Source organism: Mytilus californianus, unplaced genomic scaffold, assembly GCF_021869535.1.
Source record: "Mytilus californianus isolate M0D057914Y unplaced genomic scaffold, xbMytCali1.0.p SCAF_1, whole genome shotgun sequence".
NCBI lineage: Eukaryota > Metazoa > Mollusca > Bivalvia > Mytilida > Mytilidae > Mytilus > Mytilus californianus.
In genome coordinates this window covers 123713329-123738134 of record NW_026262581.1, presented here as the reverse complement: position 1 = coordinate 123738134, position 24806 = coordinate 123713329, and the positions used below count along the sequence as shown (strand labels likewise).

Sequence of the window (24806 nt, the reverse complement as noted above, 5' to 3'; positions counted from 1 at the left end):
TTGGTTGCTAAGCATATCGGTTGCCATAGCAACCGATGACCAGTTTTACCTCTTCTGGATATCTATGATTTTAAGCTGAAAATGGCTATTTTCAACATAATTTTTCATAATAAATGATTAAAAGAAAGAATATTTTTTTATGATTTTATCAAATATATGCATTTTATTAATGTAATTTAATAACTGATATTTTCATATTCATTTTCAATCATAATCACATATACCCCCCTTTTTATGTGGTTTGCATTAGGTAAAAAATACCCTTTTGAGGTCATTTTTGAATGCTCACCATAATTGTTTGCGGACACCTGAGTTAAAGTCAACCATCAATTCATAAATACCATAGTCTTATCTTATCAATGATGCGAAAAAGTAATGGGGAAGTATGTCTCATTTTTTTGTTACCATGGATACAAAATGCTTAGTTTTCATTTTTTCAGAAAAAAAAAAAATTTGAAAATTTTTGAAAAAAATGTTTTAAAACCTAATTCTGCAGTCAGAAAAAAATAAATAAATAAACAATTTGTAGAAATGATTGTAATCATCAAAATTTGAAACATATTTATACATAACGGTATTATAGTTTTAACTGTGTTGCTATGGAAACAATTTCATGATGATACACAAGTTTAAAACAATTTTGAAAAAGTTTCAGTTAGTTTCTTAAATGTGCACAAAAGTAGGAAAACGAAAACACTTATTAAGTTTCACTGTATACACACATGTGTATATATAAATAATTTTGCTGGTATAGTATATAGATAATGGTGTTACCACTTGAATGAAACAAATACAATTTCTGTAATCTGGATAAAAGTGCTGATTATGAAGAAATTTCAGTCTGTTTTCATGATCATGAAAAATGTACAAGAAAAACAATGACTAAATCTAGAAAAAACAAATAAAATCATTTAAAAAATCATATATTCAATTATGCAATATTTGCCTTTGAATGTGTTGCCATGGAAACAAGCAGTCCATTTGCAAAAATACTGATAAGTGCTAATTTTTACAAATTCGTTTAATGAACTTCGATACATATAGCAAAGAGTGTATACAATTTTGTAAAAAAGAAATGATCGATTAGTTGTAGTTTGCTTTATGTCCAGTGTCAAACATCTCATGCATATTTCAGAAGAGAACAAAACCAATAAATTTAATAGGAACATTGTAGGTCCTGTGCTAGTCTACTGACCAAAAATTAATAAAAGTCAATAATTTGAAACAATTCAACACAATAAAAAATAGAACCAAAAGAGTCAGACATTGATCCTCTAAATAAATGATAATTGATTGACCATCTAACCTTTCTATAAAGGAAAAAATACCTTTGTTATGAGCTGTTTATTTTTCTTATTCATTCTTAAACTCAATGTTGAAATGGCAAAGCATGTATACATGTAGCTATACGTTTTGAATAATATTGTTTTATTGGATGATGAGTATCTTCATGAAGATCATTTTTATAAAAGTTATAAAAAATTTAAAAAAATAAAAAAGGTCCTTCAATAGGTGTAAGCTGGGATGAAGGCAGACAATTTGAAATATCACTAGAAATCGGGATCAATTGGACAAGGACAGACATTTCAATAGATCAACTAGGGAGCCCCTAAAAAAAAAGCGGGTAACAAGCAAGGGCGGGTACAGTCGGCCGTCGACCCGATGGTCCCTGCTATTCATCCGACACATTTCTTGTTTGACATTCTGGCCGGGGAGAAATTTTCGAGATTTTCCAAAAAGTTCCGTTTCCCTAAGAGGACCCACGGAAAATCGGTCAGCGGGTGACTGCTGGTCTTACAACGAGCAGCAGGGGGAAAATATACCATATAGACAATTGTCATACCAGGGGTACCACTGACTGCCTTAAGAGATGCCCGCTACATTCATGCTTTAATGATTACATATGTAATCAACCAAATGTTTCCAATGAAAGGAAGGGGCGGGCCCTCATGGCCCCCTGGATCCGCCTTTGGTAGCACTATATTTACATTAGTAAAAGGCATTGGATTAATAAAATTTGAGAAAATAACAGTAATCTTAATGGATTTTAAGCAGCAAATTAAAAAATATTGACAATATGATAACTCTTTACACAGGGTAACTTTAAAAAAATTATATGCATGTACATATACTTTGATTTCCACTGAAAGCCCATTACAGAAAGATGTTTCTCAAAATTAGTATATAATTGTCTTTCTTTAAACAACAAAAATTTAGATTTTACTTTGAAGCAGAAGTCTATGTTTATAACATATTATACATATGACTTTTTGTCCGCGACTTTTTGTCTGTGACTTTTTGTCTGTGACTTTCTGTCCTACATTCTGACCATTGTCATGACCAGGAAAAATGACTTTATACCTATTTAAATGTAATAGGCTTTGCATCAAATTTATAGAAACACTTAGATTGAACCATTAATTTTATCAAATAAGAAAATATAAAATGCTTTATAAACTTTCGGGAACATTTAAAACTAACACAAGGCTCTGGTAACCCTCAAGTTAAGTCCGCGAATATGTTTACTTATATTTTATGAAAATATTTAAACTACAAAGATATTGTGCATGCAGGGGCTCGGGCATACCTCAAGTAGTCTGCGAAATGTGTATTTGTTTTTATGAAAATATTAAAAACTGACAAGATATCCCGCACAAGGCTCGCGCATGCCTTAAGTAGTACGTGGAAATAACTATTTACTGTTAGAAAATATTATAAAACAAACTCTATTGGATTTATTAACTTACATGTATGTATGGCCTACTTCAATCACACCTTTTGAGTTACTTTATATTTGTGATCAAACGTATCAAATTAAAACCGGTAATATACAACATAATTTACAACACAGTTAAATACAATATACTACTCAATACCATAAAAATTTAAATAATTCGGTGCTCGTCATAGTACCCTAAACTGTTTTTCCCAGTTTTTTACCATTCAATCTTAATTCTATTTTTTTTTTTAAATTTAACGAAAATCCAATAAGATATAAATAAGTATTAGGTAGTACAACGACCAGGACACAGTCAACGTTGGTCAGGTCAAGTTTTTTTTTACCAAAAACATATATTTTTCCTGTTTTTTTTAATAATATAAAATAACAGAAATTTTCATCGGTCAGGTCATTGCTATTGTTGGTCAGGTTATTGTCAACGTTAGAAAGGTCACGTTATCTGAATATTTTATTTTTTTTCTATATTTTTTTATTAATTTATATATTAAATGATTAAACTTTATTATTTTTCAAATTTAACATAAACCCTTTAAGAAATAAAAAAAGTTATTAGCATTTTCATTTGGTCCTGGCATTGTCAGTGTTGGTCAGGTCACGTTTAATGAAGATTTAAAAAAGTTTTCTATATTTTTTTTTTCTTATATTTATGTATTGAATGGTCTAAATTTATAACAATTCAAATTTGACATAAATCCTTTGAGAAATAAAAGAGTTATTAGCGTTTTCGTTTTGGTCCAGTCATTAGTGTAACCCATCAAAGGGAGATAATTCGTATTGTGTGGAAAATTGCACAATAATCATTTTTTAGAAATTAATTTCGCATGTTTCTAGGTAGATTCCCCATAACTTTTTTTGAATTTTGACTAAAACAAGAATGAAATTAATTGTTTTTGTGTTTCTTTTTAATAGATGTAGCCGCATAATTTCACAACACTACACCAAATATTGTATTTTTCTCAAAAATCCCAACTTTCTCTGCTGTTACCATGGTAACCAACCAATATATATATCGGTTGACATTATTTTTCTGACTAGTCTAATAGGATCTACATATCAGCCAATTTTCAGAAAGATCGGTGACTATGTGTGCCGAAAAAGTTTAAGTGGTTACAGAGAATGAGTATTAAATACAGACCAATTGCAATTTTACCATTACTATATCTAAGATCCTTGAGCGACACGTAAAAACTCATTTGATGAATTTTCTAAACAAATATATATTGTATGTCATGCAATCAGGCTTTCGTGCAAACCATTCCTGTCAAACTGCTATGACGTCTTTGTTAGATAAATGGTTAAAAGCCATTGATGAAGGAAATTTAGTAGGGGCAGTATTTTTGGATCTGTGTAAAGCTTTTGATCTTCTAAATCATAAACTGCTCCTTCAAAAATTACAAAAATGTATGTTCTTATAATTCAATTCATTGGTTTACTTCGTATTTGGCTGATAGACATCAGGTCGTATCCATTTCAAATACTTTTTCAGATGTATCTACATTAAAAGCAGGTGTACCTCAAGGGTCAGTTTTAGGTCCTATATTATTCTTAATATTTATTAATGATTTGCCTTTATGTTATCCTAATCATAATACTGATCTATTTGCTGATGATAGCGCTATTTCTGTAATTGGAAAAGACAAAAGGTATATAAGTCAGTCACTCAATGTTGTATTAGAAAATATTTGTCATTGGGTTGATGAAAACAAAATGTTAGTTAATGTGTCAAAAACTAAGACAATGTGTATAGGTTCAAAACAAAAACTGTCTGTCATGTGCAATAACACATTAAATATATCCATTTATGGCCAACATATTAATGAAAGTCACTGTGAAAAAGTCCTTGGTATTTTTGTTGACGCTACTCTTTCTTGGTATGATCAAATTAATCATATAATCAAAAAAGTTAATTCTTCATTAGCTTTATTAAAAAGAATCAAGAAATACTTGAATCATAATGCACGAATTCTATTTTACAATGCGTATATTCTTCCACATTTGGATTACTGTTGTTCAGTATGGGGAAACTGTAACAAGTTTTTAGTTGACAGTTTACAAAAAAGGGCAGCTAGAATTATTTTAAACGAACACGATATTCGTAAACCACCTATTGAAGTATTTAAGGATTCTGGAATTATTCCCGTTACCAAGAGAATACTTTACCACAAGTCATTATTAATGTATAAATCAAAACATGAACTGGCACCAAAATATTTATCAAATCTTATTGTGCCTACAAATAGTAAACAATCGTACAATACTCGACTTTCATCATCAGATAATTTTATTGTCCCTAAATCAAAAATAGAATTATGCAAATCTAGTTTTTCTTTTAGTGGTCCAAAAGTGTGGAATTCACTATCCAGTGAAATTAAAAAATCAAAATCTAGATCTGCATTCAAATACTCTGTTTTTTGTTGTTATTGTTATATTTGTGTATATATTGTGTATATATACATCTATTGTTTTTATGTGTGTAATAGTGATTAATTATGTTTTATTCATGTAGTTGATATTGTATGTAGAGAGCCTTATTGAAAATTGGTTTAATCCAAATGAGTTACTCTCTTTAAATAAAGATATTATTATTATTATTATTATACCAAGATATCGATATCGTCGATATCGACAATGTCGACACAATATCGAATCGATATCGATGAACTTATACACTCATATCATAACCAGATGTAGATTTTGATGACGACACCAATGACAAAACCTGATGTCGATACTCGATATCGACAATGTCGACTCGATATCGATGATGACTTAAGATAATGAATAAAAATAAGACATAACAAGCTGATTAAATTAAGACCGAAGATTGATATAGGGATAGATGCTGGCTGAATTGTAATCTATTTGTTTTTTTAAAAGACAATCAGGTGGTCACATCTCCAAAGTAATGTATCCTTTAAAACACATTAATGTATTCTTCAAAAAAACAAAAACAAAATGTTTACTTGTATTACATTGACAATAGCTGACATGGTAATTTAGGTGTTAACTAAGTGAGATATGGTTGCATACAAAGATCTAAAAATGCAGATATAGTACAAACATGACTTGCTATGTAAAATTCAAATCCATGGGATGTGAACTGGTTCCCATTTCAAACAGAGAAAATATGGTTTATCTATTGGTTGAAATTAGATTTTAACTTTATTTGAATAGTTTCGAGTACTGTTAGATCGGTACTTTGTGATTTTGTCTATTTGTTGAATTTTATGTATTGATGCTATACCACCGTCCTAGATTTAAGGGAAGTTTTAATGATCAAGTTTAACCTCGCCACATCCTTACTTCTCGGGAGCTCTTTGATTAAGTGGTTGTCGTCTGTTGCTGTCGATCATATTTGATTTTTGTTTATCATTTATACATAAATCAGGATGTTTGTTTTCCAATTTGAAATATTTGACATTTGTCATGCCGGTATAAATGTTAATCTTTTTTGTGAAAACTGTAAGGTGACGTATAGTTGTTAACATCCTAATTCTTTTTGTGTTTGGTGGTCTGTTGTCTCATTGCAAATCGTGCAACATCCCCTTATCTTAATGTGTAATTAAGGTACGTATACTAAAAATATTTAAAAAGACGAACCAGGAGAAACTAAATTGTCTATATAGATAATTGTAGCAGATAAACATTTAGAACATGTATTGATATCTACTCGATGTCGTCGATATCGTCGATATCGTCGATATCGACATCTTAAAACAGACGAACCAGGAGAAACTAAATTTTTTTTACAGATAAAAGTAGGAGATAAACATTTGTAACATAATTTTTCCATATCGACACGATGTCGTCGATATCGTCAATATCGACATCTTAAATAGACGATCTGGGAGAAACTATAATTGTTTATATACATAACTGTATAACAGATAGACATTTGGAACATAATGTGTCGATATCGACTTGATATCATCGATATCGTCGATATCGACATCTTAAAACAGACGAACCAGGAGAAACTAAATTGTTTATATAGATTATCGTAGTTGATAGTCATTTGAAACATAATGTGTCGATATCGTCGATATCGACATCTTTATTAGACGAACCAGGAAAAACTAAATTGTCTATATAGAAAAATGTAGCAGATAAACATTTGGATCATTATTTGTCGATATCGACTCGATATCGTCGATGTCGTCGATATCGAGACTACATTTTGTCTTGGACATACCTCTACAAAAAGGCAGATTGCTCATCGAAATTCAAAGAAATCAAAATGCAAACAATCAATATTTTTTTTTCAATTTTTAAACTACTTTTTTCTTAAAAGTATCGTTCAATTTTACTGTATTGAATAGTTCTTAAAGTTACTTTGTTTTAGTTTAATCAGAAACTTTGCATAAATGGGAATATTTGTAAAAAATTGATATTTCGGATCGTGAAAGATCGGGTACCGCATTTTGTTGATCGTCCAAGATCTGTTCCGCTTATTCGTTATTGCAAAGAGTGATAATTTATATTTTTTTATTGGTATAACAAAAGATTGGATTTGCATGACTTATTCCGCTTCACTTTTGAATAGGGCTATGATGGTTCAGTGTCATTGGATCTGATTGTTTGATAACTTAGTACCACACCGACTACTTGCCTTATAACAATATAAACCCGTCTGTCCGTCCTGCATACGTTTTATGTCGTATGAAAAATAAAACGATTGTCTCATCTGATTACCATTAATTTGTATGCTCAGATCCTTGTTGATTTCTGTTAAACTTGGAATAAAAATCATTGTTAAAAAAACCCGCAGGAAAACATCTGTTATATTCCTGACTTTGCATATGGATTTTCCTCAGAAAATTATGGGTAAAACCTGGTTTTCTAGCTAGTTAAAACGCCCACTTGTATGTTCCGTACTATTGCAAAATTTGGTGAGCAACCCAAACAGACATAATAGGTTAACGTGGCCATAACTGGGGTCCAGCAGCCAAAAACTGTGTAAACTTACATCACTGACATTCAACACAACTAATTAAACAAATAAACACACATCCAATTAAATCAAACAAAGACACAAACAAAAACGTTTGTGTAGTTAATAATAAAGTCAGTATAGTAAAGCATAATGACAATTATACACTTTCTCGATAAAATACAAAATAAGTAAAATTTAAGTACAAGGGTATACAAGATGAAAACATCACTATAAAACCCTCATGTGTCCCACTCCGAATCGCAGCTCTGGACCCATCCGCATAAGGAACGTCAAAGCCAAAAACCTGAAAGCTGAATGTACATATACCGAACCACGTCAAGAGGAATACGACCCAAATAGATCATAATAGTACAAAGACAAAAAAAGGTAAAACTGTAAAGTAGATAAAATTCTTCACAGAGTCAGCACCTAGAATCTATACCTCAAGACCACCCTGTATTATTTGTTAAGAAAACACTGAATATGTGTCTATTAGGTCTTGGTAATTTCCAATGAACTTTTTGAGAAAAAGGACGAGACGTTTTTTTCACAAAACCCTTGCTCATTATTTTCAGCTGGAAAATCGTATGAGCTAGGAAATGTATACTCTAAACGGAGATGAAGTTGGTAAATTGCTGCTAAGCCTAAGGTGAGGAAAATTTATAATTTCAAAATTGAAATCATATCATCTCGTTTGTCATAGACTCTGGTATTAAGATGACCGCTGTAGTCAAATTCGGGGTATATATCTAAACATGAGACTGAGGAAGCTTTATATGTGGTGTCTGTAATCTCTAGTTCAGGACTATTAATGTTATCCAATCATAAAAGTTTGTATTGTTAATGGAAAGAACATCTTCAATACACCTGCATGTAAAATTATATGATATAGTTTCTTTGGTGTAACCCTTACGAAAACAAAGATATTTCCAGGGGAAGACCACCAGCCCCCCTTCCGCTTCACTCGTAAACAGGTCTAATTATGGGTCTATGTGTATAGATTTTGGATGCATCAGCTACGTACTCTTGAATCTGATGGACTGAATGAGAGAGATGTAAAACAGTTTAATCAAAAACCAAAGGAATAAATCTTGAACTTCGTAGTATTTAACTAACACAATTATTTGCTTTGATTTATTAATCGTAATGTACAATAAGCTGCAAAAATATATTAAAAGGACATGTACGATAAGCTGCAAAAAATTCTTAACAGCATCCGATTTACCTAGATGGTTGCACGCGCCTGATGAAGCTAATTTGTTTAGCGAAATATTGCGTGAATATATAATATATAACAACTTTTTTTAAAACACCCATTCGCGTGTTAAAGTTACATTCTTAGGCATTTATATAATATAATTTAGTAACTGCATCCGTTCATTTTCAAACTGATCCACTCCTAAATAGATTGAATGTTGATTGTTGCGATTTTTAGACACTATATATCACCCAAAAAAATGAAAGCATTAATTAACGTCGTTAGTAAGTAATTAAAGGCTTCAACCAATTACATGTATATCAATTGGTAAAAGAAATGTTGTTGTATGATTATTTAGTCTGGCCTTGTCGTTCACGATTAAAATAACGCATTGCCTGATCTTTCACGATCAATTTATCGTAGTACATTTTCATATTAATACTGAAACATGTTTTATAATATGTGAAGCACGTTTTATCGAAGTAACACCAGGGGCGTGTTTTTTTGTTCTTCGGTAGTGAGCCAGAAGAGGTCCACTTCTGTTTTTTTGAATAGGGAAGATCTTCTGGCTCTCTTCCACCTCTTCTAATTGATAGGTAGTTTAGACGGCAGAGGCACATAACAAACATGGCGTCGTTTAGTCTAAATGACATTAATAAATTTATGAATGCAGATATATTAGAATGTGAGCCGTGTTATAAACGTTTTTATGGTATGACAGTCTTAGTAGGACATCCATGTAGGACTATAAGCTGGATAAATATAAGAACTACACGGACAATAACAGTTCAGGGACGACTATTTGATATTCTAGGGAAGGGATTTTGATTGATTGGTGTTAAACGCTACTTTCAACACTAAGTTGGGCTATTCCGTGGTGGTCAGTTTAAATTTATAGATGAAGGATGGGGAAGGGAAGAGGGCATTATTAACTTTTTTTATCTGTCGCTAATTATGCCTATTTTCAGCTCTTACCAGGCAACCATATTCATATATGAAATCCTCCTGTCCCCCACCCCAATAAATGAATAAATATCAAATGGTTTTTCTTCTTATTTAACACAAGTTTAAATTGATTGATTGTTTGTTGCTAATTTTTAACGCCCAGTGACAAATATGTCATGCCTGTTCAGGACTCGGTTCAGGAAAACACGAGTTTAAAAGTCGGGTATATAATATAAAAACGAAGAGATGTCAGAGATGTATGATTGCTAATGAGGCAACTATCCACCGGAGTTCAAATATGAAGTGGATGTAAGAAATTATAGGCAACCGTAATTAAGGCCTTCAACAATGACAAAACCCGATACTGTATTAAAAGTCGTCTATAAAAGGCCCGACGTGAAAAGTGTGAGAAACAATTCAAACGAAAAAACTAACGGCCTAATTATACATAACAAAATAATTTACAAAATATCAAATATGAGTCGAGGCATGAACCAACGACAACCACTAAACTATAGCGGCTCCTGACTTGGGATAGGCACACAAAGAATATGGCAGAATTGATATTAAAACGAAGATTGCCAATGAGACAAGAGACCAAATGACACAGCAATTAACAGCTATAGGTCACCGAACGGCCTTCAACAATAAGCAAAGCCCATACCGCATAGTCAGACATAAAAGGCCCCGCAATCACAAATGTAAAACAATCCAAACGAGAAAACTAACGGTCTGATTAATGTACAAAAAACTGAACGAAAAACAAATATGTAACACAGCAACAAACGACAACCATTAAATTACAGGTTCCTGACTTGGGACAGCACATACATGTGCATACAGAATATGACGGGTTAGCGAGATCCGGCCCAACCCGCCCCCTAACCTGGGACAGTGGTGTAACAGTAAAAGAACATGTTTGTGAGCGCTCAACCCTTCCCGAAGCTGGGATAGTGGTGTAACAGTACAATATAAGAACAACCTGCACAAATCAATTGCAAATAGATTAACTCAAAAGATCGGTACGAGACACAAAAAAAAAAACTTACATTAAGACAATAGACACAAAGCACCGAAATAAGAGTATTTGCAATTACTGGAAGTTTGTTCAAAGCTAATAACAACTTATATTGAAATAAATCTTGTTCTCCCAGACTGAAGTATCAATCAGTACACAACCAACGGATTTATAAAAAGAAAAAAGAAAAAAAAAACAGTCTGAGAAATGTCTGGTATACATTGTATACTTGCATATTGATACATATACAATGAAAATTTTTGAAAAGTGGTGGTCCGAAGGTTTTGACCATCGAAATTTTGCAATAGAAATAATAGTTAGGACCAGAAGATTTTTTTCAAGGACCACCAGAGAAAAATGATTTCGAGAACTTTCCGATATCTTTGCTTTATACAAAAATAATCCAGTTTGGTTACTTTAAAAAAATTGGATAGACAAGATGTCCTTTTTGATCATATTCGAGACAAACATTGACGAATTTTTGTGCAGTTTAAGATTATTCTTAAATATCAAATAGTGGGGGTTTAAGCCAGATTTGTCTAGCAAAATTGAGTTAGAGGAAAGAACAAAGAAAAATGTCACGAACAGAGCACACTTTTACAGTCATGTCTACCGGACGTATTTTAATTTTCTATAAAATCATCGTAAACTTCATTTATGTCATCCATCATAACAAAAATCTGCTATATTCGACGGCAAATTGAATTTTTGTTTTATTGATCTTCCGTAGAATATCTCCAGAAGAGGTCCAGATTCATTTTTTTGGACTCTTCACCAGAAGACATTCTGGAGATGTACAGAAGAGACCAATAAAACACGCCCCAGTATCTTGCGACGTCTTACTGGTATAATTCTAAAATTTCAAAGTTGACGAAGGCTAAGTGATTACAACAGAGGCTGCGTACTTATACATCCCAGATGGATAGCCCTGTGCAATTTGAACTGATATAAATCTAGAATTGACGAATTAAGAGTTGACGAAGGTAAAGGAGTTTAGTTTAAACATATTTTATTTGCAAAACAAATTGGATGAGACACAAGTCAAACAGACTTATGAAGTCTTCTCCATTTAACATATTTAACAATACAATGTATAAAAGCATGCATACAATACATATTATTTCAACATTTGTATAAATTGGACAGAAAAATTAAGTGACACAATAGAAATAAAGAGAAAAAAATAAAAGTAAAAGAACACAAAAGAATAACAAGGAAATAAATTAATAAAAAAAATCAAAAGAACTGAACCTAGATGATGATGTGAATGTGGTCATGTTTTACTATCTAAACAATAAGGAATCTATTCGACCCTCTAATAAACTCAAACACATGTTTAAAGATATTTTCATTTTGCTCCCGAGGTTAATAGTTCTACATTTAATGGACAGTTATTTGGGAGCCAGCTAAGATTTTCTAAAAGCTTACTTCTTATTTCTGAATATAATATACATTTAAAAAAGAAATGATGCGAATCTTCGGGATACACACCGCAGCGGCAAGATGGATCAGAAATAGTATTAACTCTAGACAGATCATAATTTAGGAAGGAAGCAGAACATCGAAGTTGAGTAAGCACAATGTTAAGTTTACGACTTCCAAACTCGTAATGTTTCGTCATGTATTTATTACTTTTGGGATTTAAGTTTTTTAGTTTCGTTTTAGATTTTCCTATTGTATCTGCTTCGCGGGTTGAAGTATCAAGATTATTCCATAGACGTATAGTTGATGGTATAAATGATTCATTAGTTAATGCAAGTCTGCAGAACGGAAGTATTATATCGTTACCATTGCGTAGTGCATAAACAGTCATACTTTGGATTGTTGGTGGAATTAAATTACTCAAATATTCTGGTACATTATTTTGGGTAATATTATAAAACATTTGAATTATTCTTCTTTCTCTTCTTTCTGCCAACGTTTCCCACCCAAGTTCCTTGTAAATTACCCTTGAGCTTGTAAAAATAGGTAAACCCGTTACTATTCGAGCAGCTTGAAGCTGTAATTGCTCCAGCTCATTAATATTACCCAATCCCATATTATCCCAAACTTCCCTGGCATATTCAAATAAAGGTCTTATAAAAACTAGATATAGTTTTTTCTAAATTTGTTCTACTAAGCCTATATTTCAGTTTCCTAAGCATATTTATATGTTTAGATACACTTAAAATAATATTGTCAATATGAACATTCCATTTAGCATCATTGCCAAATGTAACTCCTAAGTGTTTATGATTATTAGTTACTGGTATATTTTTTCCATTAAATGTAAAATTCATTTCTGGGATGTCAAAATTCGAAAATAACATAATTTCTGTTTTATCAGGATTAAAAGACATTAACCACTTTTTAGACCATTCATTCAGCTCATCCAGGTCGTGATTTATAACAGATTCTATCTGCAATGCATCGTGATCTGCATAGCTGAACGATGTGTCATCTGCAAAGCGTCTGCAGAGAGAATAAAGTTTTCCGCGATATCATTTATGTAAATTATAAAAAGCAATGGTCCGAGGACAGACCCTTGTGGAACCCCAGCAGAAATATTGCAAAGTTTTGAAGAAGACTGTTTAATAACCACTCTTTGTTTTCTATCACTCAGATAGCTTTTAAACCATTTTAATAGATTACCATTTATACCATAAGCCTTCATTTTATGTATAAGTCCATCTTGCCAAACTTTATCAAAGGCTTTTGAAAAATCGCAAAATACAAAACAACTAATCTCCTTCTTTTCAAGTGAGTTCAAAATGCAATTATATATTTCTAATAGTTGATGAACAATTGAGCATTTAGGGAGAAAACCAGATTGATATGCATATATTAATTTATTTCTTTGTAAGTGGTTGAAAACATGTTTATATATAACACGTTCCATGATTTTACCTATACAACTAACGAGTGATATTGGTCGATAATTGGAAGGTAAAGAATTGTCACCCTTTTTAAATAAAGCTATCACATTTGCAATTTTTCCAACTAGATGGATATTTACACTGCTGTAATGATTTATTAAATATCATACTTAGTGGAATTGCAATTTTATCGGGACAAATTTTGAGTATCTTATGACTTATGATGTCGGGACCTTTGTTGGGATTTAAAAGTTTGATGATATCAACAATTTCATTAGTATTAATCACTATATCGTTCAATAGATTGTTAGTTTTTTCTTTAAAATCGGGTAATTGAGTATCAGTTCCTTCCAACGATGAAATAAAACAGAAATACTTATTTAGGAGGTCGCATTTCTCGTCGTCGCCATAGGCAAAGTTATCAAAACTGTTTAAAATATTTTGGAGTGGGGGTATATTACAAAAACCTTTATTGGGTTTAATCAGCATCTTCATAATTTTCCAGTAAGTTTTAGAATTGCCGGCATTATCTAATATTATATTTTCCAATTTTTTTTCCAAATTTTCTTTCGCTTCTTTTTTCATTTTATTCACTTTGTTTAGGTGAATGAGTTATAACAGAGACTGCTTAGTTCTGCACTGCTCGATTAGAACTACACCTTTTCATTGATCCCATTTGGTGCCGACGTTTTTAGTTTTCTTATACAAAAAACTTTCCCGAGTGATTCTCTCATCCGTAGACAAAACAGTGTTGTGGTCAATGATGGTATTAGACATTTTCGAAAACTTATCGATACTGACGCTTGCACCTATGCCTAGGACGGAGTAGGACGACGGTTACTTTTTTGAGAAGGGTCATCTCAAGGAGTACAAAGAGCATTTATAAAATATTTATCTAATTTGCATTTTAAATACTGTATACAATTTGTTTTTCTCAATGATTTTTTAATCTATTGAATCTATTTTGAAGCTGATAATTGACTTATCTTCATATTATACTTTGTAAAAAAAGGGGGATGCTTTGTGTAAATTAATTAACAGACCTTTACACAGAAAGTCAGGATTCTACATCATCAAAATTATCTCTTCATTTTTTTTTTCAATCGTGAAAATGGTAGCCATTGTAAGGATGACGCGCTGTCAAGTTAGCTCTTGAAAATCGATTAATTTAATTTATCCACATGGCATAATTATGATCCTTAAAGTTAAATGACAGTTGAATTTTAAAAGACAAATGTATCTACTAGCTATAAGGCATCATGTAATATACTTTAGGCCTTTCGTCAATTAAATCTGATTGGTTGTCAGGGGAAATTTTCGAAAGTTCAAAAAACAATGAAAAAAATATTATGTATTAAGTATTTTGTAGAAGGGCTGACAGGGGCGTAGCTACCTTCTTAATGAAGTGGAATCACAAACTAAAGGGCAAGGGGGCTGCGGGTCGCCTAAGGCCCCCCCAGTAGGTCCATGGCAAAGTCCTGGTAGGGGGCCAGGGGGGGATCCGCATTTATAGCGTTTCAAAACAATCACAACCATAATAAAACTTGTACATTTTTGTTGTGTTTTTTTGGTCAACTATTTGTTTAACTTCGAGTCGAATGAAGACTAAACATTGTCGTTTGCGTTTTTTGTACGCCGTGAGAGCTTTTAAAATCACGGAGATTTGTTCCATATGTTAGTATTTTTATTGAGCAAAGTAGATGTATACAAAAAAACAAACAATAAACAAAAACACAATACTATATGTGGAGTTTCTGTTAGAATAAACATCTTTGGATACCAAATACTTGGTGGACACATTCTCCAATATTTTGCTGAACATATGGATTTATATAATTTAGTTTTCTGATAATTAAGACTTAGTCTGGTCACGCATTGTCTTTCACGATCAAAATGATTGTTGCCTGATCTTTTACGATCTATTTTTTTTATCAAAAATTAACAAAATTCTACTTTTTCAAAAAATAATTTGAACGTTTCCATGGGGAAAAAAATACTTGTATTTCACTGTACTATCTGACACACTAAAGATTAAGTTTCAAATATATCATGATAATTTGGAATGTGATCATTATAGATACAAAACGTGGGTTTTCTAAAAATGGTTCGCGAAGGATTGTGTGTCGCCTTTTGCGTTTTCTTAAAAAAGTACTGCATCTTTTCTTCACCATAGAGCACAGTATTATTGATGAAGTTGAATCATTTTGAAAGACATATTTTTTTTCTGATTTGTTCCGCTGTTTGAAAATACAGAGGATTTTTCACAGATTTTGAAGTAGAAACTTACATTTTGAAATTACATTCACGATCCGATCGCAATGCTTGACCACCGTTACTTATTCTTTACGATCATATTTCTGGATATATCGAATGACAGCCTTGAGTATAGAATGAACAGTCCAGTAAAAAATGAGTCTCGCATTCGGTCACTTCTTCAGAGCAAAATCTTTCTGTTGGTCGTTCACCGATATAACGCCGAGTTTCTATCCTCAAAGGCAATATTCCACATCTAAATAGGACCAAGTAGGCCTCTCGATATAGACAAAAATGAGAGCAGGGTACATTTTTTTCTTTAATCATAAGTAAAAAAAAACGTATAGTTTTGCTTCGTTGTAAGAATGCCTTGGGAAATAAAGCACTTTCATTGACCAGCGATATAACTCTTCATATGATAAAGCGTTAAACCTCCTACATGTGAGTGATTCAAGAAGTCATTTCCTTCCTTGTATACAACCAGTGCAGTTTTATTTAAATGTTCAATTAATTAATAAACTATGATTTACCAAAATGAAAATCCACAAATGTAGTACATTTACGGGAAAACAATTGTCATGTGTAGGATAGTTGTCAACACGTGATGATTTTCCAAAAAGATGAAATCGTAAATGGAAATTCCTTCTTTCCAATTGGTTCTTACTGTCAGCTGGTATATAAACAGAAAGAGTAACCATGAGCAAATAATGTATATATGACTTCGGGGTGTTGATGATGAAGGTAAATGTCGATTAGTTTTTTAAGCACATTTGATACTTTTTGAACATTGTTTATTTAACAATAAGTTTTCTTATTTTGTTTCGACCTTTGTTTCATATGCGATTAAGGCGATGGCTAATACTTTTGTGCACGAAAGTGTGTGTGTGTGTGTGTGTGACAAACAAAAACAAAACAAAAGTAAAACCAATAAAAATGTTACTGCAAAAGAGTTTATTGAGGTTATGAGATTTAGCGGAAGGTACAGAGTATTTCATTTTTTTTCACGGAGAAATGCATGAATTTGTCTTTGTCCTCTTCCGTTAAGCTTTGAGAGTTGAGATGAAAACTCTCCCGTTTCACTGCTTATGCAAGAATCTGTTTTTAGAAGAAAAAAAAATTATATCGATCATCAAAAGTGAGAAAATGTAAAGAGATGGTTTCATTCAAATTTCAGTATACTACTGCAAGACATGTCACAAGAGTACTTGGTTGTGGGAATATTAAGGTATTACGTGCACTCATGAGAAACCAGTCGACAACAGTTTTAAATGATGTCCAGAGATATTCAGGTAAGATGCAGTTTTTAAAAATTTAAGTTTAAGTGAAGTAACTTTAATTTTAACTTAGTTTTGTTCTGTTTGGTTTCGTTGTCCGTAGTAGACAAATACAAGATTTGCTAATTTATTTATTTTTTGTATTTGTAGCAGTTTTTGATTATAATGTAAAGTTATCGTCAAATCTGAATAAAACTGTTTATCATTCAACTAAGTCACAGAAAGTATTGATACTGACGTAAATATCTTATTGTAGCATATCCGCCGCAGGACCTTACAACACTTCTTTCGGACCATGTGGCAGAATTTTCGTATGATGATTTATCAGATAAGGTCATACATAGAAGTAAACGCATGATTCTTGATACAATTGGAGTTGGTCTTATTGGTTCACAAACTGACATTGCAGCCACATTCAGAGAATTTGCCATGGAAACACATGGTGTTAACAAACATGCCAAAGCTTTAGTTTGGGGAACCGAACATTTAAAAATGTCGCCACCTATGGCTGCATATCTGAATGGATGTAGTACTCATTCTATGGACTTTGACGATACATGGCACCCAGCAACACACCCCAGTGGCCCAGTTTTACCATCCATTCTGGCCTTGGCTGACTCGCTTCCTAAATCTCTCCAGCCTACTCTTCAAGATATTTTGGTGGCGTTTAACATTGGTATTCAAGTCCAAGGAGCTTTACTAAGATGTTCAGCTAATGCTCGGAATATTCCTAACAGGTAGTATAGTCTGGGTACAAAAATGGGGAAAAATAAATATAGATAAATAGATTAACAAATACTACAAAAAATGTATTTCACACTAAACATTTTTATGGTAATATGGTTTATAAAACTAACAAGTTTATGAATTTCCCTTTTGGCTTGGTAGGCTTATTTATAAGATTTGTTCAGCTATAGTATTGTGTTCGGAATTGTTGGGATGAACATCAATTCGTCAATTTTTAGTTTGAAGCTAGAATAAGTGCTCAACAACTAAACGTTTCTTTTATTTTTCTGCATTGGAATTCTGTGCAGATTTGTGCTGTATACCTGCTTTGAAATTATGCATCAGACAATGATTCCAATTTTAAAAAGGGGCTTCCTTCAATACTTTTTCAATTTGATAAAAACTTGAAGAAAAATAATAAAAATAATTTGTACTGATGTTGACGTGTATCAATATATTGAAAATCCAACAAGTACTTTGATTTTTAAAGTGCTTCCTTTTCTTGTGAAATATGATATTGGTTCATTGGTAAATATAATTGTTCAAGTTTTAAAAAAAATGTATTTGTTATCATGCACACACACACACACACACGTTAAATATATATATATATATATATATATATATAGATAAAAGCACTGACCATTTTACAGGTTACACCCTCCTGCAATAGTTGGTGTAATGGGAAGTGCTGCTGCTTCAGCAAGATTATTGGGCTTAGGGACATGGAAGTGCAGACACGCTATGGCCATAGCGGCATCATTTGCTGGAGCACCTATGGCAAATGCTGGAACAATGACAAAACCACTACATTCTGGAAAGTCTGCTCGTTTTGGTCTGGAAGCGGCCCTTCTTGCAGACAAAGGAATAGAAGGAAATAGCCAAATTCTTGACATGGTTTCAGGTTTTGGAGCTTTTTACGAAGATTATGACCCTGAAATACTCATCACTATTTTGGAGACTGCTGACAATGTCTTACTGCATGACCAAGATATCGCAATCAAACGTTATCCGTGCCATTTAGGCATGCACTGGGGAATTGATGCCGCACTAAGTGCAAGGGAACAACTACAAAATAAAATTGGTAACTTTTCTTTCAATGACATTGAAGGCATAAAAATTATAGCACCAAAATCAAAGTATATAAACCGTCAGATTCCAAACAGTGAACATGAAGGCAGACATTCGTTCCAATTTACTGTCTGTTCGGCGCTGTTGGATGGAATTATCACACCTGAAACGTTTAGACAGCAATACAGAGAGCGACAGTCTGTAACTAACTTACTGGAAAAGACTGCAGTTGAAACTCCTGATGACAACATTCCTTCCTTTGCAGACATGTATGTCAACGTATTGGTTCAACTAAAAGATGGCACATTTGAGGAGAGCTTGTGTTCAACACCGTATGGACACTGGCGTTATCCTCTAACCGATAAAGACGTTCAAAAGAAGTTCCTAAAGAATACAAATTTTTTGAAAGGTGAAACTGGAAATGATATAATAAACCTTGTAAGTAGCATGGACAAAAATACATCAGCTAACGAATTGTCTCAAATGTTACATAGATAAGTAAACTTTCCAAATGAAAATGGTTGTATATGCAATGCAATGTCGTTTTCCTAACTATATATATCGAGATATTAAATTATTTCATGAATTATTTCTATCTTCATTGTGTATTTACTAAGTTATTTGTTAAGAATAAAATTTTGTTAGTGGTTGTATTATTTTACATTGAAGTGCTTAAAACATACAAACAAAATATTTAGTTTGAGAAAAATTACTTTTCATACTTTCACTTCTGTCAAAACTAAGGCTGTTTTGGGTGTTTATAAACCAAACACATTTTCTTTCTGTTTGATACGCATTTTGATTTACCGTCATCGGAAACCAAAAGAGGAAGGGCCTTTTTCCCTCAATCTAATTAAAATATAGACCTCTGATTTCGTTATCTCTATGGAGATAAAGAAATCAGAGGTCTATATTTTAGTTAGGTTGTTTTCTCCTAGAATTTATTTCCCGCAAGCGTGTTTTTCAAAATTTCTTTCAATCTTTACGGAATTTCGAAATAATATTTCGTTATAAGCAGTTAGTTTGGTCCACATTTGTCAAAATGAACTCAAAAATATCGCTGATGTATTTTTGACTTGCAAGTCAATAATTCGACCTCGTGTGAATCCGTTTTTATGTAACCTTCAATTTAACCCCTTAGCTGGAGATGGGTTACGCATGTGCTAGGCGTATTCAGCTATTAAAAGGAAAAGAATGTCAACATTTCCCCGAATGTGACTTACCGAATTAGACTTATTACTGGGTTTGTACTAACATGAGCAACACGACGGGTGCCACATGTGGAGCAGGATCTGCTTACCCTTCCGGGGCACTTGAGATCACCCCAGTTGTTGGTGGGGTTCGTGTTGCTCAGTCTTTAGTTTTCTATGTTGTGTTTTGTGTACTATTGTTTGTCTGTTGGTCTTTTTCTTTTTTAGCCATGGGGTTGTCAGTTTATTTTCGACTTGTGAGTTTGAATGTCCTTTTGGTATCGTTCGCCTCTCACTTGAAAGTGAAACAAGGGTGAACCCTTTAGTCGACTACTTTGATATACAAAAAATCATTCTTATACAGGTAAAAACGATGATTAACATATTTTTTTTTACACATTACATGAAATCAAACAGACCTAGAAAAATCCAATTGCACGTGATCGCTATCTATTTATATTTATGTCGGAGGTCATCTCGATGGTTAATTTTTTGGCGTCAAAACTAAAATACACAAGAAATGCTTATATACATTATCGAGTCCATGCATTATTAATTTCATATTTTAGACATTTTGTAATTTGGATATATGTTTTAGTATGTTATATCAATTTGAGAATTTGAGTCAAATCGGTGAACAAGAATTTGACAGCTAATGCCCCTTTAACAGAAGATAGCTCGGAACCACATTTTTGACAGATTTTTGCAAATCATTAGTAGTTATCCCAAAACTATAAAAGAATGACATTCGTAAACAAAACCAATTTGTTGGAAATTAAGCTGTATATTGATTTTCGGGTAAAATTATTTCCTTTTGGTTTAGACGTTTTCGGTGCAACGTTTAACTAAAAACATTCAAAAAATAAAATGTGTATCAAAATGTCTAGACAGGAAGTTAACAACATCATGTACCATTGAATAACATTTTGATTTTATAAAAATCTGTAAAATTGGTTAAAAAATTGTAAGTACATAATAGAGACTCTTAAATTTTGATATTCAAGCGGAATTTGACAAGTTTTATATTTTGATTCTGTATGTGAAACAAATACAGGTGTTTCAAGCTTTATCGATTTAAAATGCATGAGATTCATATGTAATCAAAAGAGACTTGATAAAAAAGTCAAATTATTAAACAATGTGCAGCTATCAGTTTTGTCGAAGGAGCTGCCCAACGTACGTATTTGAAAAAAAGTCCAAATTTATCAGCATCATTATTCGCATGAGAATTTATCAATATTCGTATATCTCGTGACTCGCAGTCATTGAAAAACGTTTGTATAACACACACAAGAATATCTTGCATAACACACACAAGTATATCTTGTATAACCCAATAAAAATTAAAAATGCCGCCAGTCATCTTTTGTTGTAAGTGAATTTGTTTTGTTTTTATTATCAATGCAAGCTAATTTTCAGTTATGTTCTATTTTTTAAAAATTATATACCGAAATCAAGTTTTGCGTGAACCTTAACACAAAAGTATACTATATAACATGTGTTTCTCCACTTAAAATAAATGGAAAATAAACCAAATACAAAATAGTGTAAAATCCACAGTTGAAGCTTAGTGTAGATTTTTCCATAGTGATATACCTGAATAATGAAATGTTTTCTTTTTGATTTCGGCACTAAAATATTTCCATTAATATGTACAAGATAATAATAATAACTTTGATGATACGATTTCGAAATATCACATACTTAATCTGGAGCATAATTGTTAATACATTGATGCATAAGTAAACCTCAATGGTATTCACTTCTTCGTAGTAAGTCAACCAAGTTAATAGGACTTCATATTTTCAATTAAGAATACTTTTTGCAGCTTTTTGTAGTTTGTATATATCTTTTCAAAATTAGAAATGGATGTTTCACTCCATATTGTACTACAATAATTGAAAAATAGGCAAAATATAGCCATTGTAATAAAATAAGACTTCCATATTGCAAATGATTTCTTAATCGACGCATTTAACCAAGTCTGGAGAAAACTATAGCATATATTACCGTATCAGTATATTTATATACTGATATAAATAAAATATACTTTTTCACTTTTTTGGTCTTTTGGAAAATGTTGTTTGTGCTGTATTTAGACCCCTCTACCAAGAAATTTGTTTTGCATGCACACGTATAAAAATTGCGGTTTTTATCCAAAGCAATCATAGGTTTGATCGTTGTTTTCAATTTAGACTTTTTTTTTATATATATACAAGTGTGGACACAGATGAATGTGGAGAGTATGTTTGGATGTTTGACAGTGTTTTATATGACAAAAGGAGTTCTATGTTTTTCCTATATGTTGTTATTAACTGTGTTGCACGATGACAACCAACCTGAGCATGAGGAGTGTTGTTTATTTATATTTAGATTTTATGTTCAAGACGGGCATGGAAGAGGCACTAATTGCATTAATTACCAAATGATTATGATAGAATATTTTCCACATCTTTGATTTTGGTTACATTTTGTAGCTAGGAGAGCAACACATAATAGGTTCATTTTTTCATGTGATTTTTTTTCAAATGGGAGATGATATCTGAGAACATGATATCAGGAGGCTGTAATTCAGTGGTTGTCGTTTGTCTATGTGTTACATAATATTTGTTTTTCGTTTATTTTGTGTACATAAATAACTTAAATGACTATGTGTTATGGGCTTTGCTCATTGTTGAAGGCTGTACGGTGACCCGTAGTTGTTAATTTCTGTGTCATTTTGGTCTGTTGTGGAGAATTGTCTCATTGGCAATCATACCACATCTTTTTTATATGTATTTGCTCACTATTTGTGTGGTTCTATTTATATTACTTTGTGGTGGATTGTAAGTATCATTAGTAAAATATTCTGTTAAAATGTCGAAATTGTTTCTCAGATTAGAAGACATTTATTGGTTTTTAGTAATGACAATGCCTGACATGATGCTTGGGGCTAGAAGAGCTAGAAAGTAAACTTCTGTGTTGTTTTTTATCAATTCTTTGATAACATCTCCTCCAAAGCTGGCCCAAGCAAAAAAAAGTTTTGACCAATATGAAAATGATATCAACAAAAAAACCTTTGTGAGCATGCTTCAAAGACTCATAACTGCTTCAAAAGTAATCCGATAGAATTTCAAGCATGTCAAGTGGGTATTATGAAAATCTACTTAATATGTCTAAATATCAAAAAAGTTATAGTATTCAATATGAAAAAGGTATTGCAAAATTATTCTCTATTCAATTTTTTTTGTTATATGGATACAAATATAAATGATACAATACAGTATTTGTTGTGGTATGAAAGTGTAGTAATTAACATTTACTGTAACAATGTTAATTCACACAAATTAAGAAATAAACAAATGAATGAAAAATGTAGAACATGTACAATGGAATATAGTTTTAGAAATCAATTAGGCCAGATAGGCCTTATAAATTTTGCCCTTTTTTTTTAACATACTGAATGACCATTTACACTCAGGACCGAGTCATCAGTAGGCAGTACAGATGTATTAAAACAACCTAGCATCATATTGCTAGTAGCGAGTGTAGCATTGTCGGGTAAATTTGTTCTTTATTTAAAATTTGGTTAATGGACAAAAAATGTTTGGTTCAAATCATAATAAAATGCTTTTATCTCCTAATACTTACATTGTACATAGAATGGATACTACCCTGACAAATCCTTGTACATGGGAGTTGTCTGTCAAATCTTTATTTCACAAAGAATGAATTGCATAACAATGAACTGAGCTCAAAGCAAAGCACTTTAATAATACACTTAGACAAAGAGCTCAATCCAGTGATATACTTTGTACTACAGGTCCTTCAAGAACATCCTATCCACCAAAACCATATCTCACAAACATGCCATACTACATGGTTGGATCAGAGGTCCTGAAAAAGACGAATTTTATTATCGTATTTTAATTATATATACACAGGTTGAAAGTTATATACTCCAATGGCAGTCTTTCCTGCTAAAATGTCATGTGTAGAATGTGATATACCATTTTTGGGTCTATATGGGTACTGTCCTTTATATTTATTAGGTCATTTTGACACAGCAAAATATATAGAAAATGTTAACTTTGATCTGGAAATTGAGTTCTTTATCGCAAAACAAACCCACTAAAACTAAACTTTGAATGCAAAAGACCCCTAAATGGCTAACAGATATTGTTATAAAGAATAGTCCCATGATGATTCTTGTTATTAAAGAGTTCATGAAATGTACACCGATTCTGTCAGTTGAATGGACTAGAATGAGATAAGTTATATAAACATAAAGGTTTTTTCAACAGTTGTGGTGTAAATTAAATCAGTTTAATTTTATGGTTGACATATTTAAGTATATATGTAGATCATTGGCTTTTCAACACATTGATATTTTACAATATCGATTATCTATATATTGTTATGTTGTTGGTATTTTTCACCTTCCTAAAACAGTTTCAACGCAACATGAACACAAGCTTGATAGATCTTGATAGGGTGTCCTCACATATTTTGACGTTGCTGAAAAGTTTTGGTTGACATATGTATCCTCTTCTCATCATTTTTCGTGCTATTAAGAATGCATACTGTCGTCACAATTTCCATTGAAAAGGCATGCATAGTACAA

General features: G+C 32.1%; 1 protein-coding gene across 1 annotated transcript; it reads left to right on the top strand.

Moving 5' to 3' along the window:
* The first annotated feature begins 16488 nt into the window (after nucleotides 1–16488).
* LOC127712206 (cis-aconitate decarboxylase-like) lies at nucleotides 16489–19662 on the top strand. The gene is made up of 4 exons (XM_052218508.1): nucleotides 16489–16683; nucleotides 17117–17231; nucleotides 17473–17953; nucleotides 18596–19662. The coding sequence occupies exons 1-4, from the start codon at nucleotides 16675–16677 to the stop codon at nucleotides 19509–19511; spliced, it is 1521 nt and encodes a 506-aa protein (XP_052074468.1). The 5' UTR covers nucleotides 16489–16674; the 3' UTR covers nucleotides 19512–19662.
* Nucleotides 19663–24806: the final 5144 nt, after the last annotated feature.